This window comes from Nyctibius grandis, chromosome 2, assembly GCF_013368605.1.
Source record: "Nyctibius grandis isolate bNycGra1 chromosome 2, bNycGra1.pri, whole genome shotgun sequence".
Taxonomy (NCBI): domain Eukaryota; kingdom Metazoa; phylum Chordata; class Aves; order Nyctibiiformes; family Nyctibiidae; genus Nyctibius; species Nyctibius grandis.
The window spans coordinates 98,856,650-98,878,326 of record NC_090659.1 but is presented as its reverse complement, the minus strand read 5'-3'; the positions used below and the strand labels follow the sequence as shown (position 1 = coordinate 98,878,326).

Below are 21,677 nucleotides of genomic sequence, written 5' to 3'. Positions count from 1 at the left end.
CCCCAGAGAAAGGTGACAGCTTCAATTCACCCTCTAGGCAGTCCTAAGAGCCCTCATTCTCACCTAAAAGCTATCTAGCTCTTACAAGGGTTAAAAGCTGTCCTTCCACCAAAGCACTATGGTAGTATATACTGAAGTCACCTTATTGAGAGATTCTGACAGCCCAGTAAGGCTACACAACGTATCAATCCAATGCTCAGATAGCTTTACCATTCAGGGAGTAGTGCTTGTGGTATCTGATTAAGGAACTGGCTAAGGTATTTAATTGTGTTTAAGGAGAATGATGCAGTTTAAGTGCATTAGCACGTGCTAAGTGAGAAAGGGAAGCATCAGTTTGCTTCTGTAAAAGCACATTTTTTAACTAAAAACTACAGTAAAAGCTTAAAAATATTTAGAATTTGCTTCAGTATTCAAAAAAATATTGACAAGTGAAAGCAAGCACAGTTCAGCCAAATTCTTTATTGAGTACTTTTTTCAAAACAGAAGTACAAAAGCACATTAGATAACTCCTCTGAAACTTTGGTCTGTAGGATTAAGGCACTTTGAACACGTTTTTTCTACTCCATGAGTAATTGTTTTCCAACATTTGTTAATAAAGGCAAACAACTTTTATGAGTACAAAACTAGAGTTATAAAATGGACATAATTTACAGACAACTCCACATTAGCAAAGCATGTTTTGGTACAAAAGCTTTCAGACCTAGCCTTATTTTTGTAAAATCTTTTTCCATGTTGAGTTAACTGTTTGCATGCATTTTATTTATCTCTTTAATAATCCACTTTATTAATCAAAAGACACATTTAGGGAAAAGTGCGAAAACACTTAAGAATATCAGTATGTGCATTGGTATAGGATTCCTTTAATGGGAATGATTTTTCTTATAAAGAAGTCAACATGGTCCTAAATACATTTCAAGAAGCTCATAACATTTGCTTTCTTTTTCTTTTTAAGAGCTTCCATTAGCCATGTTACTAGAAGGCATTTGGATATGCAATGTAGAACAAAAAAAAAGGATACATTTAATATAAGGCATATTTGTTTGTTTAGAAAAGGCAATGTTACTGGTGTCATTATGACATTAAACGTGATGAATTTTGACTTATAAAAAGCATACAATACTACTGAACCAAAAGTGTTATGTTAACATCTCATATTTCTTCAGATTTCTCTAAAAGTTACCTGAAGTGACATTTTTTTTTTCTAGAAATTATCTAATTTCATTTATATTTCTTATTTAGTGGAAATAATAATAATAAAAAAATACACTCTGTATTGTTCCCTGCTCTTTTTGAATCCAATCCTGCAAACACTTACTAGCCAGCGTAAGAAGGAATCCTGGTTCTACAGAAGTTGATGGCCTTCAGCAGTTCCAGGATCCCACCCTGCATAGTGCTTACTATCAAGAGCAGTTAAAGCACCCCCAATGGACTGCTCCTCCTAGTGAGCACTGTGCTAGCAGTGAGTATCTGCAGCTTCACATCTTTTTGTGGATTCATGGTTCAGTCTACACTATGTTATCAAACCAATGTCATTATCTAATGTTCTAGGGTTTTTTTTAAAAAACATTTCTCTTCCTCTCAAAGACTATTGTAATTCTGTGGATTCTATCTTTGAAAGCTTTTAGGAATAAGCTAGTCTTGTCCTTCTTCTTGCTGTTCCCCCTGGGAAAAATGGAAAAAGAACAATAATTATTACTTATAATTATATATGATATAGTTACACTATATACTGTATTTACTTGTGAAACAGACATATGCAGAGTAAAGATGAAGCCTGATACTGAATCTTTCACTCTTGTGCTTGTAGCTAGGAAATTACAATGATCTCACAGCTTCTTAATTGGTCAAAATAATGTAGAATCAGTGGGTTACAAAACCCATGGTGGGGAATCCCACAGTGCTATTTTCACAGTGTTAGACTCCAGAGTCAGATCTCACTTTGACAGCTTTATTCTAGTCTGAAACACTGTTTGTCCAAAGCACATGATCTGTTTTCATCTAGAAATATATATAAGAAAATCAACAATATCAGTAATTAACAATATCAAGCTTTGCTAAAATTTCTTATTTTAAAAACATAAATGAAACCCTTTCCTTTTGAATTCTGTTTTTTTAAGGGTATTTTTTTCCCTCCTGACTTTTAACATATCTGAGAATAATATTTGATGCATGTTAAAAAGTTTAAGTATATGTTTTGCTTTTACCTTGTGTCCTTCTGGTTGGTTGTACTTTCCGTACAGGTGCTTCTAGAAAACAGAAATGTTACAATCAGAAGTTATTTGTAAGAGTCTTTGAATTAAAACTCATTAGAAATTTTGGAAACCCACTGCTGACTTGCGAAGTTTGTTCTTTAAGGTTTTCAGTGAATTAAGAATTTTGTTCCATTAGCATGTTGACTTGATCACCTGGAACATGCATGTTTATAATACAATTCACACATTTCTGTCATGTGCAGTCATCCGTCAAATCTTACCAACATTTCAAAAGTATTTTTACATTTTAACAGTATGAATTAATCTATTATTCACACTGATCTCGTACAGATGGTTACATGATATAAGCAGGTGCCAGGATATTTTGCCCATGCTCTTCATTCAGCAGACACCATCTGACACTGTGAGCAACATACAAGCCCAGGTTAATGTACAGCCCAGGACTCAGTCTCAGCTTTTGGCAGAGGGTGTCCAGGTCTTCTGTATAGACATTGCTTCAGGAATTATTATGAGTGATGTGCTTGAAACTCAACCATCACAAGATAATGGCCACATTTCCAGCTGTGTTTGGGGCTTGATGTGTAACTGCATTGTGAGCCCCCAGTATGATTACATATTTAGAGTTCAGTTAATTTTCTCAGAGACCTCTGTTTTAAAGGGTAGAGTAGAGCAAGGGCTATTGAATAGGTACCACTCTCATAAGCAGATACATCTGTTTTCCAAAATACTGAGTCAGTGAAACTATGGACAATTTTTGTTCTTTCTTATCAAACCTTGAGACATTTTGTAAATCAGATGTTGTCTTACTGGGAAGAAAAACATTTCATAAGAGAGAATTCTTCTGTTACTGTCACAGAAAGGTTACTGCAGTATTTCTCCTTCTTTACAATCATGAAGTACTTGCATCTTCGCTTGACCAGTTGCAGTCAGTTGTCTTTTCATCCTGAGGTACAGGGTATATAAATACATAGCCCTAAGATACAGGCTTTACCTCATTACAGCTGAGGCTAAACACTGGGTTTCTGCACCAATATGACAGAAAATTTAAAGCTCTGCACTGCCCTGACATAATAACTTATTTGCATTATTAGAATTAGAATTGGAAAAGGACATACATACAAACACAAAAGAAACCCTAAACAAGCTATGTCTTAATTTGGAATGAAGATCATTAAAAAATGTTTGTTAAACTTGAAGAACTAATTCCTGGTATAAAGCCAGGCTGAATTGTGTTTGTCTCCTTTAAGAGATTCATTTTGAACCTCAACGCCGTTCAGCTTTTTCAAACCCAAGAGCTTCCCTCATTTAACAACAGGATAAGGGTAGAGAAATTCCAAGACCCTAAGAGATATTTACTCAGCCCCAGAGGTTATATTTCCTCCACTCTGCCCCCCCTTCACCAAGTTGAGAATCCCTCACATCAACAGATGACATTAACACTGACAAGAAATAACTCAAGTTAAAAATGACTCACGTGGTCTTCTTCTGGATGTGCTGCTTAAAGAAAAGGCAATTTCTTGTGGTGCATGTTCCTTCTAATGTTTTACCTAAGCTTTGTGCTTAGACTTTTCCTCTGTCTACTATGCTTGCCAAATGTTTTGGTTACTTTTAGCCACAAGATAAACCTCAACATTTTTCTCTGCAATGTCAGTGAAAGAATTATTTTCAAAAAAAATTATAAAACTCTTCTTGCTAAAATACTAGCTTCAGACCTAAGTAATTTTTGTGAACAGATACTATAAAACCCCACCTGGAATGACCACTTCAGACAAAGCAGGTCTTAGTGATACTGGATTTTTAGACAAACTAACCTTCCAGATGGACTTTCTTGATTTCTCTCTCGATAATCTGTGGCTCTCCCTCAATTACTTTAGTAACCTTGGTGTACTCAGTTCCAGCTACGATAAGCATCAAAAACAAATGAGTTAAATCTGGCATAGCATTTTTCCATATGCAAGGCACCTCCAGTGGAAACAATGTCATTTTGGGGGTGTAGGTGTATGCAGGTCACCATGTTATTCATGCTGTAAGGTCCTGCTGAATTCCTTGGCATGGCCACAGGTGATTCCTTCTCTAGGGCTGAGAATCATTCATTGCAATCTTGGCTTTAAGTTTTGTTTCAGCAAAGACTGCCAATTGTAATAAGCAGTGTTGGACATTGTATGAGTAGAATTACAGCCCATATTAAATCTTTTTTTTGCTTTAGACAGTGGTGATACATTCATTTGTGAGTGGACTCGGATTTAAATGCTTAGGAAATTTTCAGTAAAACAGAAGTAATTTGATATAGACAAGAGGGTCATAAAGTATTATCACCTTTATCCCCAACAGCCATAAAGCAGCATGTGTATCTGCTTTTATTGGCTAAATGTATGGTAAGGCATTATCATGGCAGCCAAGGATAGCTGACTGGATAAATAATGGAAAAGATAGAGAAAAATCAAATTCAAACAAGAAACAAATCTGCCTATTTGGTCCATTCGGTAAAGCAGGATGTTTAGGTAAACTAACGTATAATAGCAAGGAAAAATAGCAAGAATTCAAGAAACAATATTGTCTTTTCCAAATTTACTACAGAGAAACTATTTATCTCTTTTCCATACACCTACAGGATCACTGTAAGATGTATCTCTCAAGATTATGTCTATTTAATTGTACACCTCTGTAACTGAAGGTGATTACAATTACAGTTATAATTGTTAGACTCTGGCATCAGACCTGTCACCAGAAGTTTGAACATTTCTGCAGATAAAGTTTGATCCTGCTCTTTATTGCCTGGTTGACACCAATAGAACATAGTCCAGTATATGGAGGGATTTTCTTGCTATAATTTCTTTCATTTTCAACTTTCCTTTTAAATATTCAGCACTGAAATAGGCATCTCCAGAGAGCGACTCTTTTCACATAGCTGGGACACTTAGGATAAGATGAAAAACCCTCTGGAAGTTTCTATTTCTCTCCAATGATTATAGACAAATCCTAGCTTAGATCTGTAAAACTAAGATTTAGATGTTTAAAACAGAAGAAAGAAGTACAGTCAACAGCATTCATAGCCATATCTTGGCTTTTTTCTAAGACTAGCTGTATTATCATGTAGCATGGTTTTGTTTGGTAGAAAGCTGTTCAGCTGTTCAGCCATCAATAAATTTTTTACTTAACAGAAGTTTGACATCCACAGAATAGTGCTCTGAAGGACTACAAGATTTATTTCAGTGAACGCACACTTGGCTGTGAGATACTTCACTGGTATTCAAGTTTGTAACTTACTAAAAACTGAACAGAAAATGAAGTGGATTCGGTTAATTTATGCCAAGAGAAACATCCATACATATTTTTAATATTCTGACTCATGTTTACACTAACATTTACTAAAAACACACCACTTGAGTTCTCTTTTTTTAATTCCCCTTTGCTATTATAGGTAGTTTTTCTAATCTACATTAAGCAGAGAACATTCCAAATTAACAGATAAAGATTAATTTCATAAGCACAAGTTCTTTTAACAGTTTTCTACAGCTACTGGTTATATATTGCCAAAACTGTTAGAATTAAGAGAGCAAGAAGGAAAGAAAACCATTCCTTGGAATACTATATTTGAAGAGGATTAAAGTTAATGCCTTGATATCCATCACCTGTAAGCATTGAAAGAAGGATGTTAAACATGCCTTTAATTAATAACTTGAGGGCAATGAACATTCATTTCTGAAGAACTGATAAGTAAGATTAAGTTGGCCTATTACAATACTTTCCTCTTCTTAAGTGTTTTTCACAGATTTAAATTTGCTGAAGAGTTCACAGCTAGTGGAATAAATCTTCATTGCTCCCCTGAGTTTTAATTAGATAACTTTTTAAAGACTGAAAAAATCCAAATAATATTTTTTTGCATGATCAATATCATAAAAATTGATTAATCAACTTTGGTACTTATTTCCGTGTCACAGACATCTAGCACTTAATATATGGCATTCTATTTTTTCTCCCATTAAAATTACACTTTTGCTAGGTCAGTCTTTAAAATGTTGAGACCAACATATCTGAGAGGGGTTTCAGTTATCACAACCTTTTGTAAAACGGTTAGTTATAATACACTGAATTACCTCCCTGCAGAAGTCTTTTGATTTCTTCATCTTCAAGTAAATGACCATCACCTTCAATAAATTTGGTCACCTTGGTAACTTCTGATAGGATACATGTTATGGCAGAAAATTGATTTACAGAAAACATTTGACAATCCTATAACTGCATATTACTGAATAAATCCTGTCACAGCATTTTGCTGAATTACAAAATTCATGTTACAATATTAAACTCCATGTAAACACTGAAAACACCATATTTTATGACAAACATAGCATACTATACATTAAACCCAGGCAGCCTCAGCTCTGGAGCTGACTGAAATGTGAAGATCAGAGACTCAAATCAATGTTAGATTTGGGCATTTCTCAGGTTCTGAGGTTTAATCTTGGGTTATGATTTTGCAGTATGAGCACCTTTGCTGAAAACACGGAGTATCCATTCAGTACTTACTTAAGTAATATACTTTTAAATTATTTTTTAAAGGAAGGAAAGAAAACAAGGATACTAACCTTCTTCAAGCAATTTCTTTAACTTTTCTTCATTGTCTGAACCACCTGCAGTAATTCTGGTATATTTTATTTCAGGACCTGGAAAAAAGATGTGTAAGACAGTGACTTTAATCAGATGTAACAGGATTGCCTTTTAAGGTGTTTTTCCCTATTAGCACTTAGGATGGTTCCACGGTAAATATGTTTTAATCTGCTTTAATGATAATTTTATCTTTCACTGTATCCCAAATTAAACTGAAAGAGAGCTATAAATAGTATTTAGAGCTATTCAGGAAGGTACCTAGACAAATTTAACATACTTATAGTAAATATCTGTTCACAGTCTTAAAGTAAGACAAATTTTAAACACTTTGTTGTATTAGATCATAGATCAGATACTTCCTAAGTGCAAAAAGTCTGGATCCACTGTTGTAAATAGATGTTGTTGCTTTTATTACTGCTATGAATCATTTGAGAGCTTAATATTTGATATTTTTTGTCAGTTTCTACTACAGAGGGAAGAGAAGGAAATATCAGGTCTGAAATGTTGGCATTTTACATTATATAAACATTTTATATGGATAGTAGTGAAACTTGAATTTGAGAAATGAGAAAATGGTATTTTATTTTCTCCCCCAGAAATTTTGTGTTGAAAAATATTCCCAGGTTTATTCAGAAACCACCTTTTTTTTTTCATTCAGTTATTTTCATTGTAGCAAATAGTTGTATGAGAATAACTTAAATCTGGTTCTTTATTTCTCTCTTGCTTGAATGACTTCTTAAATTGAATTTTAAGATTTTCTAAATAAACTGAATATTAAGACTTTCTGCTAAGTCAATATGTTCCTATAAGACTGTCTTTCCCTTACAACTGCTCTGGCAAACAGAATTTTAATGACTGCATTCAAACTGCTATTTAACCAAGGGGATCAAAATGTGTTAGCAGAGAATTTGTGACTGCTTAAATATACCTCACTCCATTTGTCAATTTCTGTGAAGTTTCTAGTATTCTTAAAGAAATATCTCTGTAGTAGGTCAAATATAATTGAAATTGGCCAAAGAGTTCAAAAGTCCCTCAAAGAGAGAAGATCAGGGGACACAGATGAACATTAATTTTGTCTTATATTAGCTGAATACAAATCTCTAACTTGTGGATGTCAGATCAGTCAAGGCCCCTCCTTAGAGAGAAACAGAGAAGCTCTTTCTCTGCAATGATTGTCAAGGGAGCCTGGGACAACATGCAAAAGTTGATATCTACACACTGAAGGTCTGCCTTTGGTCAAATGAAACCTACCTGGAGATATAAACCCCAAAAGTTCATTAAAAAAACAGTCGTCTTTCTAGAGCAAGCTAGACCAAAAAAATGCAATAAAAGCAGTCTCATCCTGAAATGGTAGCAAGAAGTTTACAAAAGCAGACATTTTGCAAATATATATATAAAAAAAGACAATTTTTCATTGTTTTGCACACTGTTAAAATATTGTTGCCATTTCTGTATATGTGTGTGTATCGCACACAGCCAAAATTTGAGTCACACATAGGCAGTGGGAAACATCAGGGAAAATTCATCTCTCCAGGAAATGCAGTTTCAGCATTTCTCTACAGAAAATGTAGTTTAGCTATTAGGACAGAACTTAAGATCTGTTACTTTTGGTGAACTTTACTAAGTGTGAATAGCTCAGAATAATTTACCTTGAATAATTCTTTCTTCTGTTACTTTTTTCTCTGTCACTTCCACAGGTCGCCCATCAATGATTTTGGTGTATGTTTTAATAATTGGTTCTACAAGGATTTTTAAATTGGAGACATTAATCAAGCGACAAACAGTGTTATAAGTGCTGTTTTTGAGATGCTGAAACTTACTGAAGCACACAAGGAAATACCATGGCATATTTTATGAAAAATAAAAATGTTCAGAGGAGACCAGGAACAAAGTTTCCTTCAAATTTAGGATGGCCACATGCTGTTTTTCATTTAAAAGCACCTCAGATGTGAACTTCTTAAAACAGAAGGCAAAGTTTACCCCTCTGTCTGACAAAATTGCCTTTCTATCACAGAATCACATATTGCATTTTTGATTTCAGGACAACAACCAGCAAATGATTTTTAACTGAGACAGATGTTATATCAGCATGCAGAGCATTTCTAACACTGTCTTGACTGTAGTTATAGGACACAGCTAGGCAAAAAACCCCAATTTTCTGAAATGCATGAGAAGTGAGAATGAAATGATGCAATAAAATTACAACACTTCCACAAGGTCTTCTTAAAAACAGAAGAGTTGTCTTACATGTCACACGAATCACCTACATGAAGTAGAAGCTGACTGGGAATAGTGAATGTTTCAAATTTTAACTAATAGAAATTGAGTTGCTGAAAGCATACCAACCTCCATGAATCACTTTAGTTATTGTCTCCCCTTCCCTGACTATTTTGAACTCAGGTTCCCCTTCAATTAATTTAGTGAGCTGTGTGATAGATGGGTCTGTGACATAGGAAAAAAACAACATGTTATAAATAGTCATAAAAATATTTATGGTACTCCACGGGGCTGAGACGAAGCTAGCATTATCCCCTCTAAAGCAGATGACTGTAAAGGAGGATTTTTTAAATCTGAGAAGTCATTTGCAGCAATGCTGTACAATCTGGCACTTCTTCCCATGCTATCTTAAATTTTGATTCTATTGCACACTTCCTATTTACGATTTTTTTTTTTATTTTTGTGTATCTGATATTTTTAACATCTGTTGACAAGTCTCAGGCAGAAAAACAGATCCTCAGCAGCTGAAAGGAAGTCTTCCTTTATATATATTGGTAGGAAGCCTACACTGTGGCATTGCTGGAATCTTAAAGCTATTGTTTCACTAGTGATCAGCACGCAAAACTATTGTATGAAAGCTTAGAAAAGAAACAGAGAGAGAAATGTTTGTCATGTTATTTCCCACTAAGTATATAGATATCCAAGAGGAAATTCAGTCTTTTAATCAGAATTCCTTTGTGTTGTTTTAGGGTTTTTTTATTTGTTGTTCTTGGGGGGTTTTATTTGGCTTTTTTTTTTTTCCAAGCTACCAAGACTTGGCCAGCGGTCACCCAGCTTAAAGAAAAAAAATAAATAAACTTCAGAGGTCAACTGGAACAGCTGTAAGGATATTTGTCAGTATTAATGGCTATCATTCTTTGAGTTGCATGGGAGAGGTCATCTTGATTTTAACAGCGAAAACAAACCTCTTAATCTTGTGCAATCCCTATAGAACACACTGATCCAAATGTATCTCTGTCTGACGGGCTGGAGCGGTAGTTACTAAATAAATTAGGAACATACTGTTGATGCAGTCAATTAACAGGAATAACATGATTCTTCTGTAACAAGCGTTATGGCAACATGTCTTCTACTTAAGAAGTTGCTGTAACACACACTTCCCTTATTTCCTCTTCAGAGTTAGGAACTTAACACAGTCCATCTCTCTCACTTTCCTTAAAAATCCCTTAAAAATATTTTTCTGTGAATTTATGTAGAGGTTGATACTGCATAGATTTGTTTTTTTTTTTTTAATTACTGATCAGGATTTGACAATAGCTTTTAAATATGTGTGCCTGGTGTTAATTGTTGAGAACAGTACAATTCAGGCTAACTAGTGTCCTTCAATAGTAACAAATCCAAGTATTTTTGTTTGCTTTTGCAACAAAAGATGATTGTATGAGTTAGAGTTTAGAGCTAAATAATTCATTTATTTGCTGCAGATGATATGATACGATAAGATCATAATGATGGCCAGTTATTATAGAGCTCTATTCATCTACTCTGAGTTTTAAATAGCTAAACAATCCATTACTTTTTCTTTTATTTTCTAAGATGTCTGGCTGAAAAACATTCACAAATATTTTAAAGAAGCAATCTTACAAGATTCATTCACTTGCTTCTGTTTTAAATCTAGAGGCATTTTTGCATGTTGAGAATCCATTACATACCAATATACATTGATACAATGATGAATATTAATAAAAACATGTCAAAGGTATATTTATGAATGTTTATAAATCCTTTTTTTTTTTAGATTTCTAAATTACGGTACTTTCCTATGTGATTGATACAGCAGATGTATGCAAAACAAAATGTAAAGCCATAGTTTGCTATACTGTCTAGTCTAGGATCAAGCCTTTGAACATTTAATCCATTAAGATTGGGATTTCAATCAAATTTGATGCTTTAGATCCCTTTAACTTGCCTATATATGAACAATGGAAGCACAGCTCAAGTAAAAAACATTGAGACAGGAAAGGACAGCCATTACCCTTTAAAATTGGGGGGTGGTGGTGGTATTTTTTCTTTTTTAACTGAAATCTCCTTTCCGCCATGATCTGCTAGAACTTCCTGGCATATGTTGCAAAAATTAACATGCAACTTTGACGCTTTTTTCTGCAGACATTTGTGAGTTTATGTGGTTTTGATGGGAGCTGCCACTTACTACTAGCAAGATCAGAAGGGCCAGAAGTGGCTTTATTGGGTCTATTTTTGAATCATCAGCAGAAAGACTATTGGTCAGAGATCATTCCCTGGAGTGTGTCGCAAAGCAGAAAGACTGTACTGGCAATGGAAGGGAGTAACTTCAATACTCACTAACTTATGAAGTTATTTTTCTCTCTCTGATGAGTAACACTTAGCTGTACATTTGACTATAGAAGTGCTCAGACATTTCATTTTTTCTTTAAAAGAAGGCTTTGTTTCAGTTAACTTTCAACTTCTAAACATCATGTAAATCACCTAAACTATATGCCCTGTCTCTGATTTAACATAGAAGAAGAGGTACTTTCAGAGAGTGATTCACCTTCATCATAGGAAGATTTCTAAAATTTCTTGGATGAATTACTATATGAAATCATCTATCCATTTATATTGCTCTGTGGATCTGTTTTAATGATGGAGACTAGTCAAAATATGTCAGCATATATGCTAGATGGTGTCTAATCTTAAATGGGATGAAGCACGGACAAGCTGCTAAAAAAGCAAGCTCATGTCACTTCTGGGAGGAAGACCTCCCAGAAACAATGATTAAACAGTCTGGATAAAATTTTTGCAAGACATATTTAACTGCTTTTCTTCTCAGTTGAGCTCAACCAGATTCCCTTTGAGCATTTTTATTTCAATGGGAAACTGGAGCAGTGTACCTGGTCTAGTGAAACCAATGGGTATTTTAGTTAAGTTATGAATCACAGGTAATTTCGACAGTCCCAGTCCCACTTTTTGTTCTCTTCAGTCCCACCACTAATCTCTAAGTCACGCTTTTGCGTCAAGAAATTGAAAAAGAAAGTTGGGGTAACCATCCCTTCCAGGCATCTGACAGATATTGGTATTTAGAACTGACTGAAAACTATAGAAAAATGAACTGTTTTTTTTTTTTTCTTCAAAGTGTAAGAAATGTATCTACTTCATTTTTTAAAATAACAGTTTTAATTAAAAAAAAGGAAATGTTTTTATTGAAAGTACAGTAATATTTAGGGCACTTAAAAGAAATTGTTTGAAAAAATATTATTTAAAAAACATTTAAAAAATGCCCTTAGAAAAAGGAGAAAATCCATTTGGGGAGAACAACTGTGGGAAATCTTTTTATACAAAATATTTCTGCCAGTTCTAATTGCAATATTTGTATCTTTGCTTTTCCAGCAAAGTGCTGAACGTCCTGGAGTTGTTATGTACAAAGTGCATTCTGTTAAAGAAAAATATACAATATATATTCTGTATATGTTTATGAACACATACAGAAATATATATACTAAGGGCCTCATTTACCTTCCTTTCTGATGATGGGCTGGACGTTGCTTTCAATTATGTTAATTTCTGAAAGTATAGAAAATGGAATATAAAACACATTCCATTCTTACAGTTTCTTTATGGTAATGATCAATTAGATTTGGTCTGGTCATAAAGACGTGGATAAAATCATAGATATTAACGGATGGCAAAGTAACTCAAAAGGACCTAGAGTACGGATCTCAGTTCTAGTTACTAAATGGTGGTGTATACAAGTCACCTGCAGACAGAGTCTGCTGGCATGCTATTTGCCGCTGGTCACGAAACCCATGATAATGTAAGGTACATAATAATAACAGCTCATACAATTCCCTGCATAAAGATTTGCACAATTCTCTGACATATCTTAAATTCGAATTTTGCCCTTTTCTTTTCATTAGGGAGCTGATCTGGTAAACAGAGGAAACCCTCTGACATTCAGAACTGTTCTTACACTTGACAGAAAGTCATGGAGAGAATGACTGCAGTGCCCTTGGGAGATCAAATTGTCCCTCTACACCTAAGACAGACTCAAGTATTCATTGAACATCTCTGATGATAGATCATTATTTGACTCGTATCCATTCATTGGTAGAGAAGCCTTCACTGGTAGAGGTTCCAGCCTTCCCATTCCCGCATTCAACTAAATCAACAGTCACAACTTTCCTGATATTTAACATTGTCCTCTCTTGCTTCAGTTCACAGGCATTGCTTCTCGTGCTATTCTCACTGGCCATGGAAGATAGAATTGCAGAATCACAGAATATCTTGAGTTGGAAGGGACCCATAAGGATCATCGAGTCCAAATCCCTTCTCACAGGACTACCTAAAACTAAACCATATGACTAAGACCATTGCCTAGATGCTCCTTGAACTCTGACAGACTTGGTGTTATGACCACTTCCGTGGGGAGCCTGTTCCAGTGACTGATCACCTGCTCAGTGAAGAACCTTTTCCTAATGTCCAATCTGAACTTACCCTGATGCAGCTTCATCTCATTTCCTCATGTCCTATCACTGGTCACCAGGGAGAGGAGATCAGCACCTCCCCCTTCGCTGTTCCCCTTGAGGAAGTTGCAGACTGTGATGGGGTCACCCCTGAGTCTTCTCTTCTCCAAGCTGAACAAACCACATTACCTCAGCCAATCCTCATAAGTCTTGCCCTTGAAACCTTTCACCATCTTGATCGCACTCCTTTAGACATACTCTAATCGTTTGATGTCCTTATATTGAGACACCCAAAACTGCACGCAGTACTCGAGGTGGGACTGCACCAGTGCAATGTAGAGTGGGAAAATCACCTGCTAGCTATGCTGTGCTTGATGTGCCCCAGGACACGGTTGGCCTTTTGGCTGCCAGGGCACACTGTTGACCCATATTCAACTTGCCATCAGGATAGATTATTCCATTTTTTGCTCCAAGAGACTTTTAACTTCAGTGTGTCCATTCTCAGTTTTCAAAAACCTAATGTGGTGGTCTCCATTTCTACTGAGAAATGTGAGTAGAATCCTGTAGAAATTTAATAATCTGCCTAAATTCATATTCCCTCACAGGCCAAAGCTGCAGCAGGATCTTTGTCTTTAAACAGTTTGCTTCAACAGGTTCTACTTTATAGGTAGAAACTAAATGCAAACCCTGAGAAAGGCTGCAAGAGAGCAAAAAAGGTTCCGTTTTACATTTACTCCCTAGCAAGAAGATGGTCAGAACAACTGCCTCCCATACAAGCCTCATATTTGCACATATGGGAAACAGGTGGAACAGGTATACTCTGTCCCTCTGGAAGCATTTATGAAAAAGAAAGCATCTCAGTGCAGAGTTTGGTCAATGCTACATCTTGGAGAGTCAGTACAGTACAATGCTATGTCTTGGAAACAGAGGCAGTACAATTCTGTTATGCACTGAGCATTGAACCTTGGCTAAAAACTGAAAAACAATCTTTTCCGTATGTATCTTGCCTGCCCCAAAGAGTCTGAACAGCTTACTTCAGGGTTACTTTCCTGTCACACATCTGGAAAGGGAAAAAAATGCATACAGTAGCACGACAGCCAGAAACATTCTACTTTGTCTCTTTCTCTTCCTGTGTTTCATTGGCACATCTTACTTTCCCAGAAGCTGCTTTCTTTTTGATTGAAAAAAAAGAGCTACAATTCAAGATTGGAATTGGCAACATTTAAAAAGCAATCTCAAACCCATCTGGAAGTATTTAAAATGGACTTACTGTAAAATGTCAGTGGAATCTCTTTGAAGGTACTGTCACGAACAAACTATAAATACAGAAAAGTAATGATAAATTTAAAAGAAAGAGCACTTGACTTCTAGTTTCTTAATGAGTGTGGGTAGGATTCACTGCTTCATTGATCTAAAAGTTAGACTATGCTATTTGCCTAGGTCCTTTCATTCATTGTTGATGGAGAATGTAGCCTCAAGAGGATAGCTGAGGTACATAAGGATGCCTATTTTTCTCCACAGTCTATTGAGGCTGGTGGGTTTAACAAGAAAGCAATTTATCCACTCAATATTTCTTTCAAAGAGGGATTGCCTCAAGGATTTAGAAGTGATTTATTTTGCTGGAGTGATAAAGTGTACCTGAACCAAAGAGCAGATTTGGGCCAGTTCACGTTGAAGTTATATAATTATGTATATTATATATTTGGTGTTGAAAAACGTAAATTCTAACTGTTGAGTGTAGTGTATCATTCATTATTATATTTGGTGTCTTTGGGTAAATGGGAGCTATTGAATGTGTTGCCTGCTGAAGAAACAGAGGGTCCAGAGAATCACTGATGAATTATAAAGTACATGGTTTCATAGATCCTGTCAAAAATATGAAGGGATCATTATTTAAAGAGTACCTTAATTTGAATGTACTTAATCAACTTCTTCAGGATTGTGAGCAACTGATCATTTCCAACAGGCAGATCTGACAAAAGAAATAGGCTTGTCAGGGGTAACATACATCTGTTTATATTTACAGTCACTAGGAGATGTAATCACTCTCAAACACTCACGTAAGCATGTATTTGTACATATACACTCTTCCGTATCAGTGGAAAAGATGCCTATGTCATCTTGTCTTCCACTTGGCTTTCATAAAATTTCAAAGAGTTGCCATGGTTTCAAGCATGACTCTTCCACAAAATGAGTAGTGAGGTAAATTTTCTGTTTCTTACTCCACATAGGAAATGTCTCTTTAAAGGAATTAACTCTTTTAAGTTATTGCACCTGTGTAACATGGAAACAGATTCAGAAGAGCGTGTATAAATTCCATGAACATTAGTTCACCTGCTGGATATAGGAGTTTATCAATAACATGAATGACGCCATTGGTTGCCATGAGATCAGGTTCTCTTGATTTCAGTTCATTAACCAGAAGAGTATCATTCACCTGGTAAAGGATGAAAAGAGAAAGCAAGTTTTAATGGACATTAAAAAACCAAACCCAAATCCTAATATAACCTTTAGAGAAATGCATCCCATTCTGCAATGTTGACAGACATGGAGTGTCAAATCCCTGTTACAAGGCTGTATCAGGGAGAATTCTTTTTCAACACTTAACTGTTTTCAAGTAGATTTTCCCTCCTTGGATGGTTTTAAGAATGTTTGTCACACCGGGCTCAAAGCCACTTCCAATAAAAACTCCTTGTGTCAAGTGGTAAAGAAGAATATTCCTGAGAGCATTTTTGTCTCCTATTTAAAAAGAAAAGTAGGAGTAAAAGTTAAATGGTAGTGGATAGCTCTTTCTGGAAATTCTAAGGATTCACACAGGCTTGAGCCAGAATTAAGCATAGTATGAATGAAATTACCATGAACACATACAATTTGAATCTGTTAAAATGATGATAAAGGGAAAAAAACAACCATATATAAATATATAAATATTTTTAGTTTATTTGAGAGTAATGTGAATTGGGTCTGTGCACAAATGCAGGAGGAGTGGTTGCCTTGAATCCCACATACTTTAAGGCTTAATTTTTATGGAGAAAGCAATGTAATTTAAAGAAAGCCAAGACAGAATTCCACAAAGTAATCTGACACAAAAAATGGACATTGTGCTGCAAAAAAATAATGAGGGTAAATTAAAATCTCATCTGCCAAGGAAAGTAAGTAGAAAATGAGTTACAATGATAGGAAGAGATAGTACATAAAGCCCCTTGAAAAGCAGAATGACAAATATAATTGTATCCTCAGTTATAGAAATAATCAAAATAGCATGGTCCTTGGGTACAAAGTCAAGTTGTGAATTGAAGACAAAAATAATAGACCTGATAAACTCAGTCTTACTTAATAAATAACTATATAGTCCAACAAAAACAGAACAATGGCATTTACCCAGTTACTTCAGTTCACAGCCTTGAGACAAGCTTTATTTCATTTTATAGCTGTCTAATTTTAGTCATTTAGGCTATCTGTTAATTTACTGTTAGTAAAAGAGACACACAACACTAGAAGGTAATTTAGACCACTATCATAACTTTAAATGGCTGAAGAGATAATTACAATTCACAGTGCCTGATTAGTGAGTTAAAGGCAGCATAGAGCTGGGGTTGCTGCTTATTAATGCTCTGAGCTGGACTCTTCGAAGTCATTAAGGATTTGTAGGATTTGGCTTCATGTCTTTGAACTTTGACCTGAAAAGTGCAGGAACAGAAAATGTGATGAACCTTCTGCATGTGGGATTCAAGGCAACTCCTCCTCCCGCGCTTGTGCACAGTCCTGATTCACATTACTCAAATAAACTAAAAATATTTATAGTGCTGTGGCCAGTCTACCCCTCTAGCGGGAAATTCTGCAGGAGATTTGAAGTATTCACTGTGCATTTCTTCTCTCACAGAAATAAAGCATAACATTAAAGAAACTACCTTTAAATCTTGTGAAAAATCTATATAAACCCAGAGTTTAAAAGTGTAAGAAGGAAAGAAATTACATAAATTGGCATTTAGCAATATAAATTCAATATTTAACTTGTAGAGCACAGGTGGTATCAGAGATCACTGGGTGAAGGCAGAGAAGAGAATGGAAAGACAGGAAAGTCAATACTACATATCTTTTAATGCAATGGTCACAACCAGAAAACAAATAGGATAGAAGAGACTTCAGTTTGAAAAAGCTATAGCAAGGTTGAATGATGAAAAGTTGAGGCTAATTAAATGAATGCAGATCTTAACTTGGAAGGTAATTACACCTTGGAATAATGTAACAAGGATTGAAATTTAAATCTAAATTCAGATTGGATCCTTTTTTTCCAAAAAGATATTTTCTCTGTCCCCCAAGAAGGAATTAATTTAGGGAAGCCCTATGACCTGCTCTATGCACAAGTTAAACTTTTTCATCAGACATCTTTTGTGTAAGAAATGCACTAGCCACCTTTCCCAACAATTTTACCTTTGCTTATATTTCTAGTTTTCTTATGTTACTTACTCATCAGTATATCCTTATCGTCATCAGTCAAACCTTTAAAGGCATCATTAGTTGGAACAAACAGAGTCCATTCTCCAGGCCGTGACAGAACATCATCTAAATCTGCAGCTTTCACCAGACTGAGGAAAACGCTGTTTACGAGAGGGCAAAACAGAAATACATTCTGTTGAAGTGTGGTAACTATACTTGGGTCCATGCACTTAGTTCCCTCATTTTTTCTGATAGTGTATCAATCTTCAAACACTCTCATTATTTCCCAGAAATAAAGACAGTGGAAGAGGAAAATAAGAAAAAAAATTCTTAAGAGTAGCAGACTGAGGAAAAAGGATTTGAGAAAAAGAAATATATTGTCAGCCTGGATCAAAGCAGAATTCTTTGAATAAAAACCCCACAGATCAAAGAGATGAAGGGAGGATGCCAAGGGTAGTTGCTCTCTCTAGGAGTGTTGAGATACCTGCAGGAAGGGGACAGAAATATGTACTGGAAGGGTATGCAATCATGCTGCACCCATATGTAATTGTACTACTCATTACTTAAACCTCCGTACTCCAATGCATTTATAGCTCTGCATATATCATCCAATCCCTTTTGTCCTCTTACTCCTCTCATTCTGGTGTCTTTCTGACTCCTGTGTGCTGTAAACAACCATTCTAGCATAAAGTCTGGGAGCCCTTTCAGCATACAACTGGAGAAAAATTTTTCTTTTTCTTCCCCATGCCCTTTTTTTTTTCTGAGGAGGTAATAACCCCTTCCCTGCCCTCCCTGCCTCCCAAAATCCAACAACCCACAGTCCACAACTATTTCTCAGACCAGCTGTGCTGTATATACAGTTACTGTCTGCAGGAAAATCCCAATGCTGTCGAAACTGCTACTCACCTAAAACGCTTATCATTTCTCAGCATTTCATGCAATGTCTTTTCTGCTGGATTGATGATCTGTCTGAAGATGTGAATAAAACCATTCCTTCCTTCTTTACTTCCTCTGACCATGCATGAATTTTCAATACATACAGCCTGATTAAAAGAGAAAGAAATGTAACTATTCATGCAATGATACACATTTAAATATATTTGATAAAATAAGATGGGTGTATACTTTCCAACAGGCTCCTAAATATAAAAATAATATTCATATGTATTTCCTACAGTCAAATTGTGTGTTCTTGCCAGGAAATCTGGTATTGCTTGAAAAAGCAAAAGTAGGAAAATCTGGAGTAATTTAATATGGTGTAAATATTTCCAAACTTGATTTTTCTGTTTCCCTTGAGACTGTTCTTAATTAGTTCTAAAAACTAGCTTTAAAATTTTGTAATTAATGGAGTGCCAAATCTGGAATCCTGATTCATTTTGCCAAAGAGTCTTCCACGCAAAGTTCCCTTCGATAAAGATCAGACTTTCATTTTTTCCTAGCTTAAAAGCTTAAAGATTTTTGCTAGATAGACATAATGGTTGAGTTTTCATTCAGCTTTATCTTTTATTCTTTCATGACTTTTCATTTTCATAGTTGGGATACATATTGTTAGAAAGCCCCATTCACTTACTGTGCGATACACAAAGACTCTAAGCAGTTTTCCTCCAATTGTCTCCAGCTCTTGTCCATTGTACAGTTCATTGAGCCCAACTTTCACTTTTATAATGTGATTCTGCAGGATTGTTTTAAGAAGGCGCTGATCCATCCTTAAGGTGTCATCTACAAAGCCATTTACATATTAATATATAGTGATTTATATACTGAATTTTCATTCAAATAAGGTTAACTGTAGATTCCATATTAAAAGGCCATGGAAATATTGAATCTTTCTTTGAAATGATTGAGTTAAGGCTTGGACAGATCTGTGTACACAGCAAATGAATTGTTAAAGAGATTCTATAAATTGCCGTTCCTTAAATTCAGACATGAACTTTTAGCATAACCCTGATTAATTACTATAAATAATATGGCAGATGATTTATATGTGGGCCTGCTCCATCTTCTGAATTACTGCTGAAGTTCTTATTACAACTTTTCTATTCTGCTTGTGCACCGTAAAACCTTTCCAAATTTGCTTCTGTGGTGGTGAGTTAACACATGAATTCTTGGGGGAAGGGCAGGATGCCCATGTGGTCACTTCTGCAGATCTGCAAATGCGTGTTTTATAGTATATTTGTATCAGTTTCTCTCTCCTTGAATGTACTGGAAAATACCAACCTTCTTGTATACATTTTTTGAAAATAAATACATTGTGAATCTAATATAAGTAATGCAAAGATTAAGGGAACTGGCAGTTTATTAATATCTTTCCTTTCCCACAAGCTGTCTGTGCATATTTCCATTAACAAACGTTACCACTGAAAACAAGCTGTGCAGCCTGGTGGTTAGGCTTGTTTTGTCTTTCTGCATGGTTTGTATTTTGAAAGGATGTTTCTCTTTTTCTCTGAAAAAGAATCATGAAAAGATGTCTCTCTGTTTCTCCATGGCTCTGTTTCCTTGGGACTTAAAACAAGTACTGGGGCTCATTTGGAAAACTGTCAGGGTAGCATGTATTCTTGTTTATTTTGACATTCAGAGTATAATCTTTTAAGACTACTAACCTGAGAAAGCACCATTCAGAGGTGCCAGAAGAGTGTATTGACCTTCAGGTCTTAGAGAAGATGCCAGTCCTAGCTGTGCCACTAGGTCTGTAAAAGTGGTCTGCTGGGCACCGCCAAGCTCAATGACTTGCTTGGCTGTAAATAAAGGAATAAGAAAAGGTGTTTTAAAACACGATTTATTCCTTTTCCTGATTTGGATTCCCCATGCTTATACATAACAATATATCTGAGGGAATCTAGGTAAGATTGTGGAAAACACCTTCAGTGTAAAAAGTCTTTCATACACATCACTGACCAGAATCAGGAATTAACACTTCATCAATAAGGTGGATAACGCCATTGCTTGTCACAATATCTTTTCGTTTCACCATTTTCACTCCATTCACAGTCAGACTTTCACCATCACAACCAATTTCAACTGTGTTTCCTTCCAAGGTTTCATAGACAGCTCCTCCTGTGATGGCTTCCGAGCACTGGAGAGTGTTTAAAATATGGAACTTCACGAGAGCTGTAGAGAAAAGAGCAGGAAGTTCACATTTGGACACATATATTCTTGTATGTGTATAACTCACATATAGGTGTGGGATAAATTATTACATCTACACTATTTTTAATCATTTACTAGCTTATCTAGAATATTTGCTTATTTGCACTCATAGATTCTTTCTTTAAACTCATTCATATGAGAATTGCTATTACAGGCCTCTAAACATCTATGGTCAAAAATCTTTGGCATCCCTTATCTTATGAAAATTGTATTGGTTATGCTGCAATCTGCATATAAGATTGGTGACTGCAGGTGATGTCCTCCAAATGGACCTCTGAGTACAAAACTCTATAGGCTATGCAAAGTCAGCCCCAGATTTTTATTTTGTTATGCCTTACTATGTAAGTGAGATTCAGTGTACTATCATCTGTGGGTACCAAAAGAATCAGTCAAAAATTCCTGAAAGCAAACTGAAAAAAAAATTAAAAGTCACAACAAAAATGCCGTGTTATTTCAAGATTCCATTTTCAGTCATTGTCTCACATTAAAATTAGCCCAGATTCCTCTTTTCACCGTTCTACATTGAGATGCTGTACAGTGACTTAATCAGGTTATAACCACAGAATCACAGAAT

The 21,677-nt window shown here is 35.5% G+C and overlaps 1 protein-coding gene across 6 annotated transcripts in view; it reads right to left on the bottom strand.

Annotated features, from left to right (window-relative positions):
• Positions 1-439: 439 nt before the first annotated feature.
• Positions 440-21,677, bottom strand: part of POSTN (periostin) — a 37,132-nt gene continuing 15,894 nt past the window's right edge. Inside the window, exons 8-23 of one of the 6 annotated variants that reach the window (XM_068425239.1) lie at positions 20,852-21,064; positions 20,557-20,691; positions 19,527-19,675; positions 18,863-18,999; positions 17,987-18,117; positions 16,125-16,255; positions 15,851-15,953; positions 15,421-15,488; positions 14,787-14,832; positions 12,570-12,617; positions 9,171-9,266; positions 8,474-8,563; positions 6,803-6,880; positions 6,311-6,391; positions 2,205-2,246; positions 440-1,662 (exon numbers count right to left, since the gene is read on the bottom strand). In XM_068425239.1, coding sequence (XP_068281340.1) covers positions 1,622-1,662; positions 2,205-2,246; positions 6,311-6,391; positions 6,803-6,880; positions 8,474-8,563; positions 9,171-9,266; positions 12,570-12,617; positions 14,787-14,832; positions 15,421-15,488; positions 15,851-15,953; positions 16,125-16,255; positions 17,987-18,117; positions 18,863-18,999; positions 19,527-19,675; positions 20,557-20,691; positions 20,852-21,064 — 1,589 coding nt within the window. In that variant the 3' untranslated portion in view covers positions 440-1,621. The remainder of the gene's footprint in view (positions 1,663-2,204; positions 2,247-6,310; positions 6,392-6,802; positions 6,881-8,473; positions 8,564-9,170; positions 9,267-12,569; positions 12,618-14,786; positions 14,833-15,420; positions 15,489-15,850; positions 15,954-16,124; positions 16,256-17,986; positions 18,118-18,862; positions 19,000-19,526; positions 19,676-20,556; positions 20,692-20,851; positions 21,065-21,677) is intronic. The other 5 variants (XM_068425240.1, XM_068425241.1, XM_068425243.1 and 2 more) reach the window with 5 other exon arrangements.